Source organism: Rhinolophus hipposideros (genome assembly GCF_964194185.1).
Source record: "Rhinolophus hipposideros genome assembly, chromosome: 7".
NCBI lineage: Eukaryota > Metazoa > Chordata > Mammalia > Chiroptera > Rhinolophidae > Rhinolophus > Rhinolophus hipposideros.
In genome coordinates this window covers 101,021,775-101,045,593 of record NC_138053.1, presented here as the reverse complement: position 1 = coordinate 101,045,593, position 23,819 = coordinate 101,021,775, and the positions used below count along the sequence as shown (strand labels likewise).

The window sequence follows — 23,819 nt, the reverse complement described above, 5'->3', positions numbered from 1 at the left end:
GTGCCCACCCCCCTGTCCTGGCCTCCTGTCTGCTCAGCACTCCACAGGCCCTCCCACTGTGCCCTCCTTCCTGGCCCTTCTGCACCCACCCCATGCCTTAAAGGAGTTTGCTGATAAAACGTTAGCAGTGTTTCAGGAGGGAGCAAAAGTGGTTGTGTCTTAACTTGCCTTTCTCACCCGAAAGTAGATACACTTCAACCTAAAAATGGGACGATCCTATAAATAGTGTTTAATGTTTTTTAACCCAAGAAATGCATAAACACTATGGGAAAATCAGAAAAGAAATAGGTTTTTACAGAAGTGAGCTCAGTTGCACACAGCTGCCTGGGGCCTGCTCTGTGTAGGGAGGGCTGTCTGCCTCCCGTGTCTCCAGGGCCATGTCCTACCAGCCGGCTCCACCTGCCATAACTGTTGTGCATGTCACTACGCTGCCTTTCCACAGCTTGTGACCTGTCACTTAGGACAGATTCCCAGGCTGGTGAGGGCTGGGTCCGAGCACGCGGGTCTGAGGTTTCCACATGTTTGCCTTGTGGCCCTGCTCAGCCCCTTGGAGAAGGGCTTCTCCACCTGACGGTGAGGTTCAGCATGTCACCCACGTTTGTGTCTGGGGTTTTATTTTAGGCTGCACCTGAACTTTTTCTTCGTACTTTTATAGGTTTTATTCTCTAATAAGTTGCTTTGTTTTGCACTTGGCTATTCCATCATAAAACTTTGTTCACTTTAAATCTTCAAACCAACTAGAGTTTATCTTTTTCACAAGGTTGGAGTGCCTTCCTGGCTGTCCACTGGCAGCTCTGAGCTCGCCAGGGCTTGCTTGTGAAGATCTCATTGTGATGTCTTTGCACACGACTGTGCACAGAGTGAATCCTGACCTCTGTCCTCTGTCCGCCGTCTGGGATCATTAAGTCTGAGCCTCGTGGTCATAGACACAGCTGATCGCTGTGTGTTTAGTAATAAACCCCTCTTCTCGGCATCAACACCCAGGGTCCCTGGCGTTGGTCTCCAACCAGAACTGAGCATGAAAATGAAGTGTTTTCCCCTGATGTGTTCACGAGAACCGAGTGAGGTCGCCACAGGATTTGTCTCTGAAATGAGAGCCTTGACTCATCAGGCGAGAGGGTGCAGGCAGGGCGTCCTCTGCCCTCTGTCTGTCCCAGGCAGCGACCCGGGTGTCCAGGCGCCACCAGCCTGAAGAATATTTCTGGGGTATGTTTAGCATAGTGATGAGTTTCAAAACTGAGAGTTACGGATCTGTTTTTTAATGATCTTCATTTCTTTTTCCAAACAGTGAACATAGCTACGCAAACCTGAGCCCTCACTGCTGCATGGCTCCTGCGACGTGTCCGAGTGAGACACAGTGTTAGAGGCAAAACAGGGAGCTCAGGCCGCAGGAGGGAGCCCTGCCAGCCCTGGGCTGCGTCCCACGCCTCCCCCGTCATCCATTATTACAGCCAGACTCCTCAGACGTCTAACAGTGAAACTTTTTCCTGTACAGATCAAACCGTGCCCTGGAAGAGAGGGAGGGGAGTCCCTGGGCCCTTTGGAGCTGCTTTCTGTTGACGACACGTGGCAGCCGGAGCGGCAGGCCGAGCCTCCCAGGCCCACGGTGGGTGCACACAGCCTCGCTCGGGCCAGTGAGTGCCTGGCTCATGCTGACATTTGTTCCCTGGGCTACAGCACTGTGGTCAGAAAGGACAGCAGCTGATGGGGGAGGCCACCTTGCGGGACACTGAGAAAGCAGGCCAGGACTTCAGGATGCATCTGAGCATCCTAGCTGGCCAGGCCGAGGGCCAGGAAAGGGAACCGTCCCAGTGGGCCAGCCCGTTGGAGTCCCACGAGCCGGTAAGAAACCAGCGGAGTTCATCCCATAATCTTCATGGCCAGCTGCCTTGCCTTTAACTCAGGCCAAGCGCTGGAACAGCTGACAGGACTCCTGGCAGACCACGTTCCCGGCTCTCAGTAGATATGTGAGTTTGTTTATTGTTCCAAATAGGCCAGATGGACATGTGAACTGTCCTGCTTGTTTACCAGCTCAGTTATGACAGTCCACTTACTGCCAAAGACCCCCGAGAGCAGCCACAGCTCAGCTGCGAACTCACAGGCTCCCTAGAGTTACCGGGCCGTTGGGGTCCCAGGGCCACAGCCCTCAGGAGCTCAGCCCCTGCCGGCCAGGATCTGTGCATCAGGGAAGGCCAGCGCAGGCCAGGGCAGGGGTGGGCTTCTCTGTCCTGCGGTCACAGCCCTGCAGGCTCCCACACCGGGCAGAGATGTGGAACAACTGATTTCAGAAATGTCGCACGGCCATGGCAGCCGCGGGCTGTGGAGGACGCATCTGTCCTTTCAGCAAGCCCGGCTGCAGCTGCCCCCATGGGCAGGCGTCTTCCTCCTGCTCTGGCTGCCCAGTGCACCGGATCCTTGATTTGGGCACCTGGAAAGCTGGACTTAGGTGACCTGAGTCCACTCAAGCCATTCACTGGCCACACGCGTGGGGTGGGGCCTGCCAGAGCCATCAGCTGCTGACCAGCACCCACTGTGCTTCACAGGTGCCCGGGTGTATGCTGTGTGGCTGTGGGTACCTACAGCCCCTGGGCCCAGCGCAGGTTGCTGAGTATTTGAAGAGCTGTCACCACGAGGCCATGAAGGTTTCTGCGATTGTCCCCAGGGCGAGCACGATGGTGTTGGCGCAGTGTCACGCCTTGTGGCTGCAGCGCCAGCAGACCCGACAGTGTTTCCAAGAGGCCCTTCCTGAGGACACCCCAGGCACTGGCACCCCACCTCTGGACCGGAGCCCCTCGAGGCACGAGCTTGTCCACGGGGCTGAGGCGCGGCACCACCAGCCACCCTGGATCCGCCTCACTGACGCTGAGGGCCGTGCTGCAGAGTGGGCCCGACTGCTGCCCAGTCTCCCTGGACAAGCCGCTCTGTGTGGGCAGGAGGGTGCACACCTGGGCTCAGGTGTGCTAGCCCGGGATGACAGCTCTGCTGACTCCTCTGACCGCCAGGCCCCCATCGCCCACTTCAGGAAGCATCCCCTGAAGAAAATGATGAAGAGAACACAAAGCTTTGAGATTCCGCAGCTGGATGGCGGCCCCAGGGATTCCCGCAGACCAGGCCACACTGGGGTCTTCATCAAAGGCCTGGAGGTGACCAGCACCGTGGCCTCAGAGAAGCCCCCGCCAAGACCACATGCCGAGAGCCCTTTGGACACTCGGAACTGGGGCCTGTCCTCTCCCTCCAGGACCCACCCCTCTGAGGAGGACCAGAGAAGGCCACCTGGCAGGTGAGGTGGACGCCTTTGCGGCCTTTGGGCTTAGCGGTCAGTGGGGACCAAAGAGCATGGTACACGTGCTTCTGCAGAGGAGGGAATCCACGCCGTTCCACGAGTCAGACAGACTCGTGCGTGATCTTGAGCAAGTTGTCAGTTGCCTCTTGTGTTCACACCTTCTCGTGGCACCTGGTGACTGGTGCACCCGTCCTGCTGGTTAGACAACCAGGTCTGGTGACACGGAGCCCATTTATAGAAAATGACAATGAGCAAGTGAAGCCCACAGTGTGAACACACCCCTTAGAAACTGCTTTTAGAAAAAGCCTCTGTGTTGAGGGAAGACGTGTGTACCCGTTCACCACTCAGGTGAAGATGTCCATTTTAATGTGTTAATCTTTGAGATGTTCATAAAAGGATAGTCTCCATTCCTTGTTTAGATAGAGTGGCAAGAATCCTGCCCACCCCGATGCCAGGTGGTGACACTGGCCTGGTGTCACCATATCTCTGCACTTTTTGCCCTTTTCACAGTGAGCAGCGTGGCCTGGGGAGGGGAGGGGAGGGGGTGTCCTAGGTTTTCTGCTGGTTTGTTGTCCAGTGTTTCTGCCTCTGAGGTGGTTACAAAATACTCTCCTGAAACACACGCTTAAATTTCAAAACCTTGGGCAGTTACAGTGTCCCTTGTCAAGGTGGGACCTTGGGTAGGACAGGAAGGTTTCACTTCACCAGGGTGGGAGCCGCAGGGCTGCATTTCCCTGCAGCTGGAATCCGTGGGAAGACGCCTGGCTCCAATAAGCTCGTCTCAAAGTTTCCAGGGCAGCAGGATGCAGGTTTGGGACTGACATGCGCTGAGAGCTGCCCCCAGTCACGCAGAGTGGACATCCTGGGTCGGGAAAGGAGTAGCTGTGGGAAACCATCTTGCTGTTGCCCGTGGGGACAGGTGCCCTCTTCCACCATTTACCACCCAAGGTCTGGGAACGGGGAGCCCACCGCACACCCAGGAGGGAGTGAGTCCTCCTCAGACGCCAGGCCCAGGGCTGGGGGTGGGGACAGCAGTAAACCAGACCCGTCTTTCCTGAAAACCCAAACTTGCTAGGTGTCCAGAGGGAGCTCCTGTCACCTGGCCAACAGTCATTTCCCCAGACATTTCTAACTATTATGGCCTCATGAGTCAGTTTCCATTAAATTTGATCCAAATCCCCAGACCACTCTAGTTCTTATTTTCTTTCTGAGTATTTAAGGAGGACACTTGTTTTCTATGAGTGCTGATGCGGGGGCGAGGAGGTCCTAGTGGCCAGTGCTGTGGGTGCTGCGGTGTTCGTGGACACCGCCCCAGGCCCCCAGCCAGCTGCCTTAGAAACATTAAGCATTTGTAAAATCCATTGCATGGGGGTAGAACTGGTCACGTTCCCCAGGTCTGCAGCCAATGGGATGGAGTTGGGAGCATTTCTGAGCATGGTGTAGTTTCCATCATTAGTTGCTTTCAATTTTTTTCAAAAAAACAAAAACAGGCAAATAATGGCAGAGAAAGTTTGCAAACCCCCATGAATGTCATTACTATTGAGTAATTTAAGAAAGTTGCCAGTAAGATGCTATCAAATCGGGAAGAGCAGCAGTGTTCCCCGTTATTTGTTGGTGGGACCCCAGGTTACCAGCAGACCTCTTCTTGGTGCCCTGATGAGTGCCTTGGACAGTGCAGTGGATTGGTGACATGTGCACGCCAAGACCCGCACACCAGCAGGAGCCTCAGGAGCCCTGGGCAGTGGGGAGGAGGTCACTGCTGCCACCCGTTGCTGTCCTGGGCCTCGAGGCCCAGCTCTGGCGCCTTATGCTCCAGCTGCTTAGCCTCAGCCCCTGGGTCAGATGTCACTGCAGTGTTAAGCTGCTCTTTCAGAATCATCTTCCGATAGGTTAGCAGTCAGGTGCAGCCACCAGTGTCTCATAAATCTCCTCCACAGCTTCCTGGCTCAGGGCTCCCGGTTGTGGGGCGCTGGGGTCGGGCTGCGTGGACATGAGAACCCTCAGACTCGCTGTGGCCAGAGCCTGCTGGCGTCTGCTTTTCCATTTCCAAAGGGGTTCATGGACACGGTTCTGACACACGTCCCTCGCCTGCATCTGTCACCTTTCTCCGTCCCCTGCATCAGAGGAACAGCCCCAGGTCGCCCTGAGGGAGAGGCTCAGGGTGTTGGGTACTCGTGCGTCTCCATCCACGTGTGCAGGCCCTCACATGTCCATCAGCGTCCCGGCGCTCTCTGTCTTCCAGCAGCCGCCTACAGCACATCATGGCCGAGATCATCTCCACAGAGCGGGAGTATGTCAGGTCCTTAGGCTACGTCATCGACAACTATTTTCCAGAGATGGAGAGGGTGGACCTGCCTCCTGGCCTGCAGGGGGAGCGCGGCACCATCTTCGGGAATTGGGAGCAGCTGCACATCTTCCACCGCCAGCACTTCCTATCAGAGCTGGAGCGTTGCCGGCACCGCCCCCTGGCCGTGGGCCTTGGGTTCCTGAGACACGTGAGTCCCATGAGTCCCCCTGTGCTGGGCAGAGGTGACACCAGCCGAGCTCACTGGAGGCTAGTCTGCAGTGGCCCTGGGAGCCTGCGGTCCAGCCTTAGGGAGCGTGTCCCAGCAACACCTTCAGAGCCATTAGCACAAAGGCGCCCACAACAGTCAAGCCCATAGGTAGGTCCTGTAGCACCGACATGTACTCGGGTCACCTGCCCGCAGCCCTGGTGACAGGGCTGGGGCTTTGCTTACATCATCATGCTGCTGCGTCTGGCGACGACCCATCCCTCTCCCACAAGCCCATGGGCCAAAAGCAGCTCCCCACCTGGCTCACCTTCCAGGCAGTTGCAGAGAGCCTGTGGGACCTGGCGGACGCACCTGGGAGGCACAGACGAGCCCGAGGAGCTGCCCTGTCTTTGCTCAGCCCCAACACCCTCCCCATCGGGGTCTCTAATACCTAGGGTCCCTAATTCACTATGAAAAGCAGATTCCTTCCACAAGTGCCACCAAGCACTGGTGTGGACACTGGGCACCCAGGGTCTCGTGCTGAGGGCAGGTGTCCCATTTGCCCCACTATTATTAAAATAAATCACAAGAAAACACTGCGTGACAGAAATCCTAGTTCTGTCTTTTCAGCTTAAGGCTCCTTTCAGTGCAACTACTATATTGTTTCATGTCAACAGTGAATGTGAGGATTTTAAGCATTTAGACAACTTTGGTTCTTGACCAGGAATGAAAAAGTCAGCATGCCCCACGCCCCTCCCAGGCCTGCCCTGCCCTGTGCGTGGGCCTTGGGCCACTTCCCCCAAACTGACTTGGGACCAGTGGGGAACCCTGGCGGTGCCACGAGCACCACCGGGAAGGGAGGCTGAGGTGTCCCTAACTCAGTGCTGTGTCCTTGCATTGTGGCCGCGGGGAGAGCCGCGGCAGGGCTTGTGTGACCAGGGCCCCTTGCAGGAGGAGCAGTTTGGCATGTACGCACTCTACAGCAAGAACAAGCCCCGGTCTGACGCTCTGCTCTGCAGCCACGGCCACGTCTTCAAGGTTACCCCCAGCCCAGCCTGCCATGCCCCTGGCCTGGCCTCCGCCGCCTCTCAGCCTGCTGACCCTCGCCCTCCTGACCCTGCCCCACTGACCCTTGCCCCTCCGACCCTTGCCCCTGGCCTGGCCCTGCTGACCCTTGCCCCACTGACCCTCACCCCGGCCTTGCAGGACAAGCAGCGGGCGCTGGGGGACAAGATGGACCTGGCTTCGTACCTGCTGAAGCCTGTGCAGCGCATAGGCAAGTACGCACTGCTGCTACAGGACCTGGTCCGGGAGGCCGGGCGCTGGCCCACCTGTGAGCCAGAGCTGGCCGAGCTGCAGGCCGCCCAGGACGTGGTCCGCTCCCAGCTGCGTCACGGCAATGACCTGCTGGCTATGGACGCTGTACGCGGCTGTGACGTGAGTGTCCCACGGCCAGGAAGTCCCCACGAGGGGGGAGGGGAGTGGAGAGGGACTTGGAGCCCAGCTGTGGAGCAGCAGGCAGCCCAGGATGCTTTAAAACCACCGGAGGCCTGAGAACCGAGCCGAGCCCTTCCGAGATGCTGTCTTCAGGGACGAGGCTGCATCCAGTCCCCGATTGCTGTAACTGACATGCGGACCAGCGAGCAGGGGCCTGGGCACGAGGGACCCCACCCGAAGGGTTCTGCACCCAACTCCAGTGGATGGGGGTTTTCCGCACATGCAAACAATTCTCAAACACTGGCAGGTGTCCTGCAATCATGCTCACTCCTGATACCGTGTCCCCTATGAGGGCGGCAAACCCTACAGGTTCAGGCCTCAGTCCCACGACGCTGCCTCCAGCACTTCAGATGCCAGTCGCAAGTCCAGGTTGTCACCTGTGCTTCTGATCTGGGTATAGATGGAGGTCCCCATGACCTCTCCCGGGTTTCATTAATTTACTGGACCAGCTCACAGAGCTCAGAGAGCTTTTCCTCACCTAGTCCCTGGGTTTACTGTAAAGGACACTCAGGAACAGCTGGTTGGAGGGAACGCGTAGGACCAGGTGTGGGGAGGGCACAGAGCACCCACGCTGCCCAGGCTCCGGGTGCTCAGCAGCCCAGAAGCTCTGGGAACCTGTGCTGGGGGCGGTTTGCAGAGGCCTCACATGTAGGTATGGTGGTCGGCCGTTGGCCTTCGGTGCTGACTCAGCCTCCAGCTGCTGTTCCCTCTGGCAGTCAGGGCGTGCAGACCAGCCCCAGCGGTCCTGAGGGAGGCTTGCTGCATCCGCAGGTGAATTTGAAGGAGCAGGGCCAGCTGAGATGCAGGGACGAGTTCACCATTTGCTGTGGACGGAAGAAGTACCTGAGGCACGTCTTCCTCTTTGACGACCTCATCCTGTTCAGCAAGACCAGAAAGGTGGACGGTGGCTACGACATCTACACGTACAAGCAGTCCTTCAAGGTAACGCTGGCATCAGGCTGGTCCTGGGGCCACAAGCCGTGCGTGTTCTCCTGTGCTTCTGTGGCTGAACTCTGAAAGCCTCAGTCCTCCCATAGCTGCCAGAGACGTGTCCTTTTCCAGTTCCATGTGCCAGTTCAGTGGCTGGACCACAAATGTTTCCTCAATCTGTCACCTCATTTTGGATTTTTATTAAAGCGAACCCAAGAGGCCCCCCTACCCCGACCTTGGCAGGGCCCCGGTGTGGCCCACCTGCCCCTGATGGAGGCTCTGAGGGGGAAGAGCTTCCGGGCTCCTCAGAGGAGCCCACACCCCGAACCCCTTACCTCCCAGCACCAAGGAACCCATCTGGGTGTGAACCCCACTGGGTGTGACGTTGTGTGTGATCCCACCCAGTGTGTGACTGCAGAGGGCACCACAGCACCTGCCAGTTCCGCCCTCATTTCTCCAGTGGGGAAACAGGGCCCAATAGGGAGCCAGAGTGGACGGGCAGAAACCCCATGCGTCCTGTGCCGTGTCCCCAACCTTGTCCACTCCGTTGGGGTCTGACCAAAGGGGCCTCTAGTGCTGAGGCGTTAGGGGCAGAGGGTCAGCCCGAAAGCAGCCAGCTGCTCAGAGAACGGCTCTGTGGTTCCCTCCGGTGCTGTGACTGCAGATGGCCGACATTGGGATGACGGAGAACGTTGGGGACAGCGGCTTGAGGTTTGAGATCTGGTTCCGAAGGCGGCGGAAGGCGCAGGACACCTACATCCTGCAGGCGAGCTCTGCAGAGGTCAAGGCCGCTTGGACCAATGTGATAGGGAAGATCCTGTGGCAGCAGGCGCTGAGGAACAGAGGTGGGGGCAGCGGGAACAAGAAGGGACTAGAGGAGGCAGGGGCGGGGGCAGAAGACCCCTCTGCACCACTCCACCAGGACGTGCCTGGGTCCCCCCATCAGTACACAGACGCGTACATAGGACGAACAAAAATGAGAGCCCAGCCCACACTGCAGGTGCCATGACTCCCTGGACCCATGGGGTCAGCTCTGCCTGTCCTGCTTGGCAGGGCCTCCTGACCTACACTGGGCTGGTGGCCAGCCTGTGATCTCCTCGCAGGCGCGAGCCCTTCCTCCATAGGATACCTTGTCTCTGCCACTGGGAACCCCCCGGCTTCCTCCTGGGTGTCGCCCCCTTGGCCCCTCCTCTGCCCTGATGTAGTCACTGGGACGCCTCCGTCTACACTAGAAGGTGGCATTTCATCCAGTCTGGTGGCTGCAAATGCCACCTTAATGGTGAGCCCTCCTACCTGCCCTGCTGTGGCACCTCTGACCCCCAGGCCTGAGGAGCCCAAAGGGCTCCAGCATCCAAACAAACAACCACCTGTGCCCGCTGTGGCTGCACCCCGGCCAGAGCCTTGGCCTGTCACCAGAATTGCCCCAGCCCCCACTGCCGCCGCCCTCAATGCATAGGACACCCTGTATGCGTGTGAACAAGCGCACATGTATGTGTGCTGCTCTTGCACAGGGCAGCTCTGTGCAAGGTGCTCAGTGGCCTACCAATGGCCTTGGAGTGCAGCCAGCCCTGACGAGCAGGAGGTTCCACAGCTGGTCCCTGACCCCTCCCCAGTCTCCTCTGCCCCTCCTTTTGTCTTCCTCCCACCAACTATAATCATTTTTCCCCTTTTCTAGTTTTACCACCATTGAATTCATTCTCAGACCCTCATCCTGTACTTAGATCTCTCAGTATTCAGACACACAGACACATGTCAGTTTGTCCTTCTTGTGGCCATCTACCTCTGTCCCCTGCTTGAAGCCGTACGTCCTGCTCAGCTCAACCCCCTTCACCAGCAGACAGGGAGCCCTCCCCTCCCTCCCAACTTGGAAACCACATTTCTGAGGCCTCATGTCTTCCCTTTGTGTGGTTGGCTCCTGGGGCTCCCCGAGAGAGGGGTCACCATAAGGCTGGATCAGAAGCATGTGTTCGACTGGGACCCCCAGCCAGCACCTTGGTCATCTGGCTACACTCTGGGAAGCAGGGCATGGCCCTTACATGCTCCTGGTCTGGACTGACAGTCGAGCATGTATTACACCCAAGGGGTGACTTGGAAAAGTGTCCTTCATTCTTCTGTTTCAGAACTCAGGATGCAAGAAATGGTATCCATGGGGTTAGGCAGCAAACCATTCCAAGATATCAAGGCCAGTGACGCAGCCATAAGTGACCGGGCCATCAAGTACATCATGAAAGGAACAGGTAGGGTGGCCACGGCCCTCGCCTCACTCTGCCCAGCCAGGGCCCTGGGGGCCACCACGGCAGGCGGGACGGGTGGCGGCCCCATGGTGCTTGCCATAGCACAGGCTGAGGAACCCGGCCCGTCTTCCAGACGGCCCTGCCCTGTTCTGCATCTAGGCTGCACTTGTGGGACACAGGCCAGACCTACTTGATTTCTGTCCCCTTCCAGAGTCAAGAGCCCGAGTGTCCACAGCTGCGGCCCCCTGTGACCACACCGCCCCCTCCAAGAGGCCACACTCCACCATCTCAGACAGCAGCACCTCCTCTTCCAGCAGCCAGTGCTCTGCCCTGCGTGTGCCCAGCGGCCCAGCCCTCGGGGGCCCCACCTACTGCCCCTGGCCCCACGGGGCTCACACCTGCATCGAGGAGGATGAGCTGGAGCAGGAGCCGGGGGCCCGGCCTCCGCTACGTGAGTGCACCTAGACCTGCAGCCATTGAGGGTGGGGCCACTGCCTATGTCACTTACTTAGCTTGAATTTGTTGGCTTCCAACGTTTCCAAATAAACTATTTTATTAAAAAGAAAGGCTTCCACTTCTATGCAAGATGGAGTAGTAGCAAGGAACAGATTTAAAATCAAATAATAATAAAAAAATAAAACCAGGTAAAATACATGAAGTGAGAGATTTCAAGATACAACATATCCAGCAACAAAGGACAGTGACCCTGGAGGCGGGAAGGTGGTGTGAGCCCCGTGGCTGCCCTGGTGTCGGCCTGGGTGCCCTGGCCATGGCACAGCAGTTTCCCGAGGGGGCTGGCTACCGAGGCAGGGCTCACAGCACAGGGAGCCAGAGGCCGCGGGAGCCTGACAGGTGGGTGTCCTTCCAAATGTAGCAGCGTACTGATCAGCACGGTGAGTGTGGAGCCAGAGCTGGGGACCCTGAAGGGACTAGAGGACACTTGGCACACACACGGGCGCCTGTTCCCAGCAGCTGGACGGTTTGCATTCTCGGGAGATGGGAGCATTTCAGTGAGCAGTGACCCCGACCACCCACCAAGTCATGGACAAGGCCCAGCAGCACCCAACTGTACCCAGGTGACCTGACTACTTCCAGGACCAAAGCGCACAGAGGTTTCCAGGGTACCAAAAGCCTACCGCACCCAGCAAGGTCAGTTTACATTGACGTCCAGTCAGTAAAAGGCAAGCAGAGAAGCAGGAAACAAACCGGAAGAGAATAATCAGGCAGAATCAGCCCAGAACTGACATGGGTGTTGCAATCGTTGCCTGTGGCATAACTGTTCCTGATGCCCTAAAAAGCTATGTAATGGCATAGAGGGTACGAAAACACCAGCTGAAACTATGGTATCTGAGGTGAAAACAACACTGGATGGGGTGACAGGAGAAAATGTTAGTGAACTTGATGTGTCAGCAGGAAGCATCCGAAGTGGAACCGAATGAAAACGAGGAGGAGCAGCACACCAGTGGGCTGTGGGGCAGCTTCATGATTCTTACAGACGTGTACTCGAGTGCCCAAAGTAGGGCGACAAGATCTGGAAGACATGGCTGACTCCCAAACTGGAGGGAAGCTCCGCCCACAGCCCACGCAGATCGTGAGCCCCAAGCCTCGGGTCGTGCGTGCTCATCATAAGCCAACTGCGAACCAGCGGCAGACAGGAGAGACGACAGGCGGCCATGGGCGGGGAGCGGGGCCGGGGCAGGCGTGATGTGTGTGACGACGGACGGTTGCCTGCCTGGAACGCACACCTCACAAAGATGTCTTCCAAAAGCAGTGTCGTACAAAGGCATTGTAATCCAAACGAAGCTGAAACAGTCTGTCACCACAGACCTTCAGGGAGGAGGAATGTGACACAGATGGAAAAGAGGTCGGAGGCTCGGGGAGGACAGCTTGCCCGGATGATTTAAGTGTTTGAGAGATCACTGCTGCTTCAACATATGTAGTATACATATCAGTGTAATGTCGTGCTGACGTGCGTGAGGTCCTAACGTGCCAGCCGTGTCACACGTGCCACCAGCATGACCAGGCTGTGAGCCAGGAGTGCAGCTTGAGAAGCGCACTGGTGTGAGGTTTTTCTGTTTGGAGGTAGATTGCGACCTGTTAAACTATAAAGCCCAAAACAAACACTAAAATGAAACAGAGACAGCTAATACAGCAACCTAGGAAGCAAATGGAATCAAGAAAAGAAATTCAAAAGAACGTAGGAAAAGAGGAAGAGGAACGGGACAGAGGGCTCGCTAGTTTCAGTGAACACAAATGGCACCAGGGGCCTTTGGTGGTGACACGTGTCCTCTCTGGCTTGTGTCCACTGTGCCCTTAGAGGTGTGCAGTTTCTGTGTCACTGTGTCCCTCTGAGGCAGTGTTCTGGGAAAGTCCAGGCATGTGCACGGCTCCATGTGGTTGGTTGTCTTGGTGTCTTCCTGCATGTGGCGTGGACGACCCAGGGTCAGGTTTCCTCAGATGGGTGAGGTCAGTCAGAGACACCCGTCCTTGGTCCACACCGCCCGGGACACGCACCCTCCCAAGCCCGGAATGTGCATTGCCACGATGACATCTCTGAGGACTTGGGCACCGACTAAGAAGTCATCTGCCCTTTGGAAGTGTCGCACATGGAACGTGCCGGGGGGCCAGGTGTCCAGGTGCTGCACATTTGCCCAGAACCAGTCTGGGCACCCTGGGCAGGTCAGGGGCACACGGGACATACGGCATAGCTGCCCAGAGCAGCTGCACTCCCCTGGACCGTCCTTCGGCTCCAGGAATGCAGGACACTCTGATCTGGGCTGTGCAACCTCTAGTCAAGCCCGAGTCGAGGCCGGGAGCCCAGATGTGAGAACAAGGTAAGGATTCAGTTCAGCTCTCGTGATCCCTGCACAGACGGTGGCGGAAGCTCCCGCCCCCCACGCAGGCAGCGGCCTAGAGGGCAGGTCCCAGCCATGGGAGTGACCGGCACCTGGACGCTGTGCTGCAGCCGACAGCCCTGCGGGGGCCGCTGCGGGGGCCGCCCTGGCCATCCTTATTTCGAGCTCTGGCTCTTCTTTGTCCTCACGTTGTGTTCCATTGGCCATGGAGCCACCCAGGGTGAGCAGGAGGCCTTACGCCCGGGCTTCCATCTACACTGGCTCTGGTCTGAGTTCAGAAAAGTGGGCAGGAAGCACCTGTCCACGAGCCCTCCGGCCTCGCTGTCCTGCTCCGACCCAGGCTCTGGGCCCTGGAAACGTGGGGGCAGCCAGCTGAGCGACCCACCCTGACGCGCTCTCTCTGCAGGGACCTCAGAGTGTACGGGGACAGCAGCCCCCACATCCCTGGGCTGTTCTCTGGTGAGGGTACCCAGGGCGCGCCCCTGAACCTTCCCAAGAGGAACCCACAGCTCGATGGAGGCCAGTTCACCACAACCGTGAGTGCCCCCGTTCTGAGACCCCATGCGAGGGGCCCAGGAGACTGGGTGGCCGGAAGGACCTGCCCAAGGGGTGCTGGGTAGCTGTCCACATCAGAGCTCCCGCAGGGCTGGCAGTCAACAGAGGTGGTTTCCAGACCAGCTCGGTGAGGAAACTGGGGTCCCAGGCTGCGGGGTTGGGGTCAGGGCTCCACGTGGCGCTCGGCACTTCAGGGCTTTCACACATCCCGCAATCCCGCCCTTCCAACGGGCCGCATATCTGGCAAAGCAGTGTTTCCCAAATTGATGCAAATGTGTTTTTACCTCTAGAGGGTGTTGGGGCCCAGCCTGTTGTAGGAGGAGACCCCAGGCACCGCCCTGGATGTGCGCACAGACATCAGCCCTGAGAGCGAGGGACTTAAGTGACCACGGACGGGCCAGTCAGACAGGAAACAAGTCACCTCTTTCAAAGAGACCTTTTGTTCAGGACGTGGCTGGGCCTGTGGGTTTAGCGGCCTCCTTGCTCCCCAGGTCATGAAGTCACTCTGCAAGCATGTCCCCAGTTGTGGGAAGATGCCCCGGTCCGCCTCCTGGCAGCACCAGAAGTGCAGGTCCAAGTTTGGGGCTGTGCTGAGCCGAGAGTCCAGGGAACCGGTCTTCAGTCACCATTCCTAGGTCACTCGTGCTGACCAGTGATGTGGGTCTTGTGAGTGATTACCCTCCCCTTCTGTACGTCTTACACTTCCAGACAGCGGCTGGCTGGCCGATGAAACACTAGTAACAGGCCTTCACAGCTTCCCAGAGAATCAAGGGCTCTCGTCTCTCAGGCGCTGGGCACACCTGACTGTTCCCAATCAAGGGGTGTGTTGGCCAGGCAGAGCCACTCCCCTGCTCCCCCACCCCTGACTAACCGCCCTCTGTAACCAGTATGTCCAAGAGGCCGGCATGGGCTGCTTCTCAGGACTCAGGCATTCCTCTACCTGGAAGGCCAGTCCCTCAGCCCTGGTGCGGTCACTCCCCAGAGGCCCAGCCGTGGGAGTGGAGACCACACACACATGCCCCTGCCTCCGGGATGCCCTTGAGAGCACCCCGTTAAGAGCAGTGCCAATTGCCTGCGCCCTGCAGCTGGAGCTCAGCAAGCAGCCAATCAGCACCCAGGGCTGAGGGGCTGGTAGGAGGAGGCCAGGGGACGTCACAGGGTCACTTTTGACAGCTGTGATGGACCTGAATGAGATGTAGCTCCTCCAGAGAGAACCCTAAGCAGAGTGTAGCGAACCTCGGCCCAGACCTGTGCACGAGGTCTGAGACAAACATTCAAGCTGGAGGTCCTGACGCACCCTGGCCCCAGCCACAGGCTACCGGTCAGCATGCACCATGGGGCCTGAATACCACTCCCTCCACAGGCACCCCGCCTGGGCACAGCTAGGCCTCCCTGCTGTCCTTCCTGCACGGACAACCCATGCAGCCTGGCCTCTGCCACCCTACGCAGGCCACGCATCCACCACGTGGGGCACACAGACCCCCACTCTGTGCGAAGGCCCAGGCAGGCGTGGGCCGTGTGCCTCACCTTCCAGGTAATGGGGCCGTGGGGACCGTCCCCAGATGGGGCATCACCAAGGTGCATCGCAGACGTGGGGCAAGTACGACTGGAATCTCAGTTCTGTTTCCTTTTAACAAGACATGGAGTCACTGGAGCGGTGCTAGAGTTAGGCTCGGGCCACCGGTCACCACCTGTGAGCCTGGGACAATGCCACACACGCCCTGCTTCTCAGGTGGGCCCCTGGTTGGGGCAGGGGCACAGCAGCTGGGCTTGGAGGCCTGAGGAGCTTGTGCTGGGGGGTCCTGTGGGTGTGGAAAGAGCCCGAAAGTACCACTGTCACCAGATAAGGAGGAGAATGCGAAGCACTGTCAGCCTGGGAATGTGCCACACCCTGACCAAGCTTCCTAATCAGGCATCTTGCCCCCAGGAGACCAGGGCCAGGGACCCGCCTTGGTGATTTGCCGGCCATGTAAACTGTTTGGGTACTTTTTTCAGTGATGACTTGTCCCAAACTTTAGGAACAAAAATAAATGGGATGTGTTTCTGCCACATGGTCGCATTTTTCTACTAGGTCTGTTGCGTCCAGGGACATCTGCACTCGTCACCAGGAAGCCCAGCTCCTGCGACTTGAGGACATGGCTGGGACAGAGGACCTCACTGCGTCTATGTCCACATCCAGTGCCCTCTGGGGATGTCGGGCTGCCTCACACACACTGCCTGATACCTAGTGCCGCCTCCAACCCTGGGAGCCGACATCTCCTACCCACCCCCCACTGGCTCAGAAGGGACAGCTGCCCAACAAGACACTGACGGAGGGCCAGCACCCTCCACCCCCCACACCCACATCGCAGCCCATCCTGTGGCCCGTCTCTTCCCTCAACTTCCACTGCCTTTCTCTGCCACTGGCCTTTTATTCTTTCTCTCTGTGTCTCTCTGTCTCTGTCCCAGTCGTGACCCTCCCAGACCAGTGCTAGTCCAAGTGGCCTGTGAGCTGACTGCTCCAGCCCTACCTCAAATAATGGAGATGTGTGGGGGAAGGGGAGAGGGATGAGTCACCCAATCATTTAACAGCCACTGGCCGGCGCTGCAGGGAGTTTCTCCAGCCCTCTTCGTTTCTGCCTAACTAACAAAAGATAGTTCACAAGAGAAAAGCAAACGGATTATTTAGGGGACATTGGAGTCCTCAGGAAATGAAGTGGGTAGACCTAAGCATTTCTCTGCTAAGTTGAGCAAGAAGTGATTGTGGCAAAGTAACTGAACATGTGGGCAGACTGAAGAAAGATGAGCTACTGAGCAGGTCTATTTGCTCAGAATTCTCTTTGCCTGACCCCATTTCTCCTGGTGCCCTGAGGGTGACTTACACGTGGGGCTCCAGCTCCTGCGTTCAGGAAGAGAACAGGAGGTCAAATGCCTTTAGCTCAAACTAATTCTAAACCAAAGGGGCATGTTTGGGGCAGTGTGTTCTGCCACCCTTTGGAGTGACTCGCTGGACCTCAGGCCAGGAGGCACCCCAGCTCACAAGGCCTTCCATCCAACCTGGGGCTCCCTGGGCCCTGAGGGTGCCACCAGGGGCAGGCGGAGCTCAGCCAGGTGCCCCACCTCTGCCAGCTGCTGTCAATCCGGCTCACGAGGGACCAACTGCATGTCCTCCCACGGCTCCCTCCCGTGAAAGTGGGGAGGCCACAGGCTGCCCTCGTCCCTTGGCGGGGATAAAGGAAGACCTGGGATGAAGCAAAGTATCAACACCTCGTGGGGCTGGCATTATTTGTCTTAAAATCAGGAAACAGTTGTCAGAGGTCCCCACCCCCATTCCGCTACCCTACCCCCAGACATAAGGCAAAGGAGCCTTGGGACCTCAGAAGCTGCTGTGAAAGGTCTGTCAGCCCAAGACAGACCTTGTTCTCTGCTCCTCTGACTGGGAACAGGCTGAGAGCTGGGGCAGACCTGCTCCATCCAAGGAGGCCGCCCTAGGACAGGCTCACTGCAGCTTCCAAGCTCGGCCACCACTCAGCTCCGCTCGCACCAGCAGAGCTCCCAAGGACAGCCGGCCACTGCCAGACACCTCGCCCAGAGCCAAACGGCCCCGGGACCAAAATAACCGTCAGATGACCACGGCGCTGGCTCCTCGCCTCCCTTCCAAAGGCAGCTGCAGCTCAAAATAGGCGAGGAGGGGGCACACACGTGTCTTAGCACAGAAGCGGACGACACCACCCTGCCTCAGCCACCGCCGGCGGACACGATGAGGTCGCTGCGCTTTGCTGCTGCCGAGGCCCTGGTGTCCCACCCCCAGGTGGCCCTGCAGGGCCTGGACAGCGTGGCCCACGACCTCTACCCGGTGCTGTTCAAAGCCAGCTACTTGCTGGAGCGGGCGGAGCTGATCCGGCTGCTGCTGGAGCGCTGGCCGCTGGCGGAGTTCCGGCTCGGGGCGCTGCTGGGCCCGAGCAGCGACCACGGGGACGACCTGCGGGCCCGCGCCTGCCGCGCGTGCCTGGAGGCCTGCGTGGGGGGCCTGGCGGCCCACGTGCTCCGGCGCGGGGCGGGGCCGCGGCTGCAGGTGGCCGACCTCACGGGCGTCCGCGACGTCCCGGCGCCGCGGTGCCCCTGCGGGCGGGTGCTGGGCAGGTGGGGCCGCACCGAGCTGCTGGCCAGGACCTGCTGCGCGCTGCAGGCGGGCGCCGTCGCGGCCCCGCGCCCGGTCACCGTGGTGGCCGACCTCTTCGTCACCGGGCGCAGCTTCGCGGCGGTGGTGCGCGCCCTGGAGCCCGCCGGCCCCGCCGCGCTGCGCCTGCGCTGCGTGTCCCTCCGCGCAGACAGCCTGCGCCCCCCCCAGCTCCTGCGGGTGCTGCGCGCGGCCGGGCCCGGCGAGCTGCGCGGGCTGCAGGTGGTGCACAACGTGCGGCTGCACGCGGGCCACGTGCGGCAGCTGCTGGCCCAGCTGCGCTTCCCCCGGCTGGCCTCGCTCACCCTGCCGGCCAAGGCCCTCGACGCCCCGCCCGCCTGCACGCCCGCCGCCAGCGGCGAGGACCCCCTGCTCGCCGCCATCTCCTGGGAGCTCAGCCAGATGAGCCAGCTGACCGAGCTGAGCGTGGCTTTCTCCACTCTGACCGGGAAGATCCAGAAACTGCTCGGGTGAGTCTGGGGTGACCCGATGGAGGTCAGCGGGGTGGGCCGGTCTCTGCTCACAGCCCCTCACCTGGGTCGGGGCGACAGGTGCCCTCCTGGGGGCTAAAGGTGCAGCAAGCGCCGCATAATGGTAATGGGACCTGTGACTTACAAGAGGCCCAGAGCAGCAGGAGGGGACAGATTGGAGGGGAGGGGTGTGAAGCTGGGAACTCACGGGGGACTGTTTTCAGTTCGTAGGCAAAAGAGAAAATTACTAATTACCAAATCAATAACACAGAAGTAACTACATTATATTGTATGAATTACTTGCTACTGTAACTAATTGCCCCAACACTGGGCTGAAGACAAGGTCATCTCAAGGTTGCTCCTGGAGGTCCAGGTGTGGAGAGTGTCAGGGAAGGCTTGCTCCTGAAGTTCCATCTGACACTGAGGAACAGTCTCTGCTTAATAGCCTGGGGGGAGCAATCTAGGCCAGGAAACCCAGGTACAAACGGCCTAGTTGGGATGTGGCAGAGCCAGTGCTCAGCCAGGAGAGGATGGGTCAGCGGAGGGGGGGGGTGTTAGTCAGTGGGAAATGGAGGAAAGAAGGGAGGACTAAGCCTTTGTGGTTCTGAGCAGAAAGGTGGTGTGCTCCATCCTGCTTACAACAGTCACTCTGACCCATTGGCCCACACAACACAGCTGGATGGAGTGGCGGGGAGACCCACGTAGGTGTCCACCTCTAAAACCACTGAGGTTTGGTGAATCCTAGGAGATAGCATACACTCCTCACAGCTGTGATTTATTACAGAGAAAGGACACAGAGCACCATCCACAAAGGGAAAAGCCATGGTGGGGGGGAGTTTGGAGGTCCAGGCGGGAGCTCCTGGGCCCCCTCCCAGTGGAGTCCTCACCTAGCACCAAGTCCTGCTGACGTGTGTAGGTGCCATGTACGGGAGCCGGTTAGACACCTATGCCCAGGATGTCTTCTGGGAGCTGGTCGGTGGGCTTCTCGGCTGGGCGCACACCAAGACCCAGACCCCAGAAGGAAGCAGGTGACCTGCATAAATCACGCTGTTTGTACAAATCATCTAGGGCCAGGGACCACCCACCAATTGGGTGATGGGCCTCTCCCCAAATCTAAGCCTTGTTACAGGCCTCCCAAGGTTGGCAGTCAAGCCTGCTCTGTTGGCCCTTTTCCAAACGTAGGAGGCCCTGCCAAGTCCAGATGGGAGAGGACTGGGGCTAGGATCAGGTACGAGGGAGAACTGACGGGATGTCCTGTCGATGGGTGTGGCATGAGGGACATGGACATAAAAACTTCACCATGATTTAGGCACAGAGCCCCAGCTCAGGGCTGAGCAGCTGCCACCCACAGAGCCAGGTGAGGGAGAGGAGGGCACACTCGGGTAAGCAGCAAGCGCTCAGCTGTGGGCAGCGGGGGAGGCAGCCTCAGCAGAAGGATGGGTGGGGGCAGAGAGCAGGACCCCAGGTGTTCTGTGCTCAGCCAGATGACCCCGGGCCCCAGCCGAGTGTCCTGGGGGAGTGTGGGTGCTCTCCCTGACTTTGAGAAGGGCAAGGTCTCACCCCGCTGTGTGTTTGCGGTGCAGGGCCACTGAAACCATCTCCTTCAGAACCAGAGGGTCTTTTAGATGACAGGCAATGCTAAGGCTGGTCTGCATGTCCCCAGGGCCCTTTCCGTCCCTAAACTTGTGTGGGTTCGGCTCCTCACTTAGACGGAACCAGGGTGTTTAATTTCTTGCCAGTTCCCATGTGTCTCACTGCCCCACAGCAAGCATGTGAACTGCCATTCTCTTTAGGGACACAAACAAAACAGATTTCTCCTTGTCTGGGCCGAGAACAAATGTCAGAATGGCCTTTGGGTAAAGTGAACTGTTTGCTAGGGCAGCCGCACCACTGTCTCCAGGACGCAGTTCTGACTTTCCAGCCCCAAAGCCGCCACAGACAGTACATCGATGAGCGAGCATGGCCGTGTCCCAAAAACGTTTTACTCATGGACACGGAAACTTGAATTTTATATAATTTTCCCATGTCACAAAGTATTACGTATCCTTTTTCTTATTTGTTCAACTATTTAAAAACATCCAAATCATTTTAGCTTTCCAGGTGAATGAAATCAGGTGGCGGGTGGATTGGGCCCTGCAGCGGGTCTGCTGTCCCGAGACAGAATTCACCTAATTGCCCAGAGCTCCTGGCTGGGCCCCCTCTCACATGTGCTATTTTCCACCCTTCCTGCAGCCCTCTAAGGACCCCGCTGAGAGCACTGGACCTTGCCAACTGCTCCCTGAACCACGCAGACATGGCCTTCCTGGCAGACGGCACCCACGCCTCCCACCTAGAGGTGCTGGACCTCAGCGGGCATAGCCTGCTCAGCCTGTTCCCCTCGACCTTCTCACGGCTGCTGGGCCGCGCGGCGCAGACGCTGAGGGTTCTTACCCTGGAGGAGTGCAGCATCACCGATGGCCAGGTGAGCATGCTGGTCCTGGCACTGGGCGCCTGTCACCAGCTGCAGGAGCTGCGCTTCCTGGGCAACCCCCTGTCCGCCCGTGCCCTCCGGTGCCTCTTTGCGGCTCTCTGTGAGCTGCCCCGGCTGTACTGGGTGGAGTTCCCTGTGCCCACCGACTGCTACCCCGAGGGCACCGCCTACCCCCAGGACGAACTGGCTGCGTCCAAGTTCGACCGGCAGAAATACGACGCTATCGCCGAGGACCTGCGCGGCGTGCTGCTGCGGGCCGGCCGGGAGGACATGCAGGTGTCCACCCCAGTCTTCGGAAGTTTCGACCCAGACATTCAGGAAACAAGCAATGAACTTGGAGCTTTCTTGCTGCAGGCTCTCAAGACTGCCCTGGAAAACGTCTCCCAGGCCCTGAGACAGATGGAGTAGGCTTGGGCCGCAGCTCGTGCCCTCACCGCCGTCTGCAAAGCATCTCTCAGTGAAAATTGTTCCCAACATCTATTAGACTCTGGAGGCGAGGACTCCCTGCCTTCCAGGCGATGAGGCCTGAGGCCACTTTAGTGTCTGATCACAAGGTCCTGCTGGAGCGGAAAGTGCCCAGGGATTGGCAGAAGCCCCCCTACCGGATGGCACAGAGAAGCACCGGGGAACCCGAGCGGCTGTTGTGCTCATGGTGCCCGCAGGGCTGCGTGGGAGGCGCAGGCGGCAGTGGGAGCCAAGAGGAGGCGGCAGGAGCAGGATGTCAGGATGGCGGGAAGAAGTGAGAGAACATGTTGTGAATTGATGACAAGAAAACAACCAAGTGGGAAGAGAGTGAAAATGAAGAGCAGGGGGTTGTGCTGTCTGTCCCTCCCTCCCAGTTGTAGGCAGTGCCACTTACAAGGTGACCAAGGTGACCTCTGTTTGAATATTTACAAAGGCCAGCCTAGCATGGAACATGGGCTTCAGCTAATGTCTTCTATCCGCTTCTGAGGGTGTGAGCACGCTCACTCTGCTCCTCCTGACTAAGCCGGAGAGCGTGGGGAGAGGGTGAGGGTATACAAGCATAACAGAGGGGTGGAGGGTCACTGTCACTGTGGGAACCGCCCCTGCCACCCGATCGTCCCCTCCATCAGATTCCCCACTGGACCAGGGAGCTCCTGGTGCCTGAGAGGAAGACGGCAAAGGGGACTCAAGTCCCTCTTTTGGGCAGAGGTGAGTTTTACAACAATTAAACATGAATAAAACAGAAGTGTGGCTTCTTCTGATGTGGTTTTAATTTCAGGGCAATGCTAAATGTTTAAAGGAACCAGAAGTCTGAAAATAAAACAGTTTCTGAGGACACAAGCTAGTACTTGATCTGGACAAACCCTCCTGCCACGGCCATCAGCGCTCCCTGACGGTTGGCATCACTGCGGGATCACACACAGCCCTGGGGTCCCACTCCATGCAGCCCTCCCCAGGTATCCTCACCCAGGTGCTCCCAACCCCTCCCCAGGTGTGTCCCTTGCTTTCTCCCACAATGCAGTGAGGCCCCTGGAGTGTGGGTATCCAGAGTGAGAGCCTTCCCTGCTCAGCGTGCTGAAGGGGGATACCTTCCTGCCTCAGTGGGTGGGAACAGGGGTTGGGGTGGGGTGGTGGAGTGGTGCCTGGTGGCTCTCCTGCTCGTCAGCTCTGCATAGCTTGGTCCCCCATGCTGGGAGAGTCCACACGTGGAGTTTGCTATTGTCCGAGGCTCTTGGGAAGAGTGTAGGTATGGGGTGAGATTTTGAAATGATTTGATTCTAACCAGCAGCAGAGGTGCTTCCAGCATTTTTATCTGTGGAATTCTCTTGATAGACTCGGCCTTTGGGTGCCAGCTGGGCAAGACTCCAGCAGGTGTAGTACGGAAAGACCCAGGAGTGCTGCGGTGACTCCTGAGACCCGTGATTTGGGCCAGGTGCTTGGGGCCCCCAGATAACAGCCCATTCTTATGAAGCCAGGAGGGTGGGAGGTTCAGTGGGGCTTCTGTGAAGGCTGAGGAACAGCCCCAGCGGGACCTCAATGCCATCCGGGTGTGCAAGTGACTTATTCCCCTGGACTCGCTCCTTCCCGTCCCCGAGTATGCCTCTTCCAGCCACCAGGGTTGTCTCTGCATCTGCCCAGCCTGTGACTTGTGGCTCTGACAATGCCTGATGTGACAGCAGCTGTGATGGGTTCCTGCCAGGGCCCAGAAGCAGAGGATGTGGCCCCCACACAAAGGCAAACTGTGGGCATAAGGAAATGCACTCAGAAATGTCTCATCTCTGTGCTGTACATCTGAAAGTATTATGATATTGTATATCTACTGAAATTGAAAAATAGATTTAAAAAGAAAATGTACTCAGTACCAGGAACCAGACAGATGAATCAAATAGACATGATGGGACCAATGTGATGGAGACTTTGGGACCTTCGTCCTGTAAATTGTAGGGACCAATGTGATGAAGACCTTGGGACCATCATCCTGTACATCATGGGACCAATGTGATGGAGACCGTGGGACCATCGTCCTGTACATTGGGGATCAATGTGATGGAGACCGTGGGACCATCGTCCTGTACATTGGGGATCAATGTGATGGAGACCGTGGGACCATCGTCCTGTACATTGGGGATCAATGTGATGGAGACCGTGGGACCATCGTCCTGTACATTGGGGATCAATGTGATGGAGACCGTGGGACCATCGTCCTGTACATTGGGGATCAATGTGATGGAGACCGTGGGACCATCGTCCTGTACATTGGGGATCAATGTGATGGAGACCGTGGGACCATCGTCCTGTACATTGGGGATCAATGTGATGGAGACCGTGGGACCATCGTCCTGTACATTGGGGATCAATGTGATGGAGACCGTGGGACCATCGTCCTGTATATTGGGGATCAATGTGATG

The 23,819-nt window shown here is 58.1% G+C and overlaps 2 protein-coding genes across 2 annotated transcripts in view; both read left to right on the top strand.

Annotated features, from left to right (window-relative positions):
* The window catches only part of PLEKHG4B (pleckstrin homology and RhoGEF domain containing G4B), a 64,776-nt gene extending 53,777 nt beyond the window's left edge, over positions 1–10,999 (top strand). Inside the window, exons 12-20 of the mRNA XM_081053619.1 lie at positions 1,496–1,606; positions 2,544–3,280; positions 5,526–5,778; positions 6,727–6,813; positions 6,982–7,212; positions 8,044–8,214; positions 8,867–9,202; positions 10,262–10,439; positions 10,648–10,999. Of these exons, the coding sequence (XP_080909745.1) occupies positions 1,496–1,606; positions 2,544–3,280; positions 5,526–5,778; positions 6,727–6,813; positions 6,982–7,212; positions 8,044–8,214; positions 8,867–9,202; positions 10,262–10,439; positions 10,648–10,901 (2,358 nt within the window). The 3' untranslated portion in view covers positions 10,902–10,999. The remainder of the gene's footprint in view (positions 1–1,495; positions 1,607–2,543; positions 3,281–5,525; positions 5,779–6,726; positions 6,814–6,981; positions 7,213–8,043; positions 8,215–8,866; positions 9,203–10,261; positions 10,440–10,647) is intronic.
* A 6,104-nt stretch (positions 11,000–17,103) lies between these two features.
* Positions 17,104–22,167, top strand: LRRC14B (leucine rich repeat containing 14B). Its single transcript, XM_081053557.1, has 2 exons — positions 17,104–18,475; positions 20,708–22,167. Exons 1-2 carry the CDS (start codon positions 17,586–17,588, stop codon positions 21,351–21,353), a joined length of 1,536 nt encoding a protein of 511 aa, XP_080909683.1. The 5' UTR covers positions 17,104–17,585; the 3' UTR covers positions 21,354–22,167.
* The last annotated feature ends 1,652 nt before the right edge of the window (positions 22,168–23,819 follow it).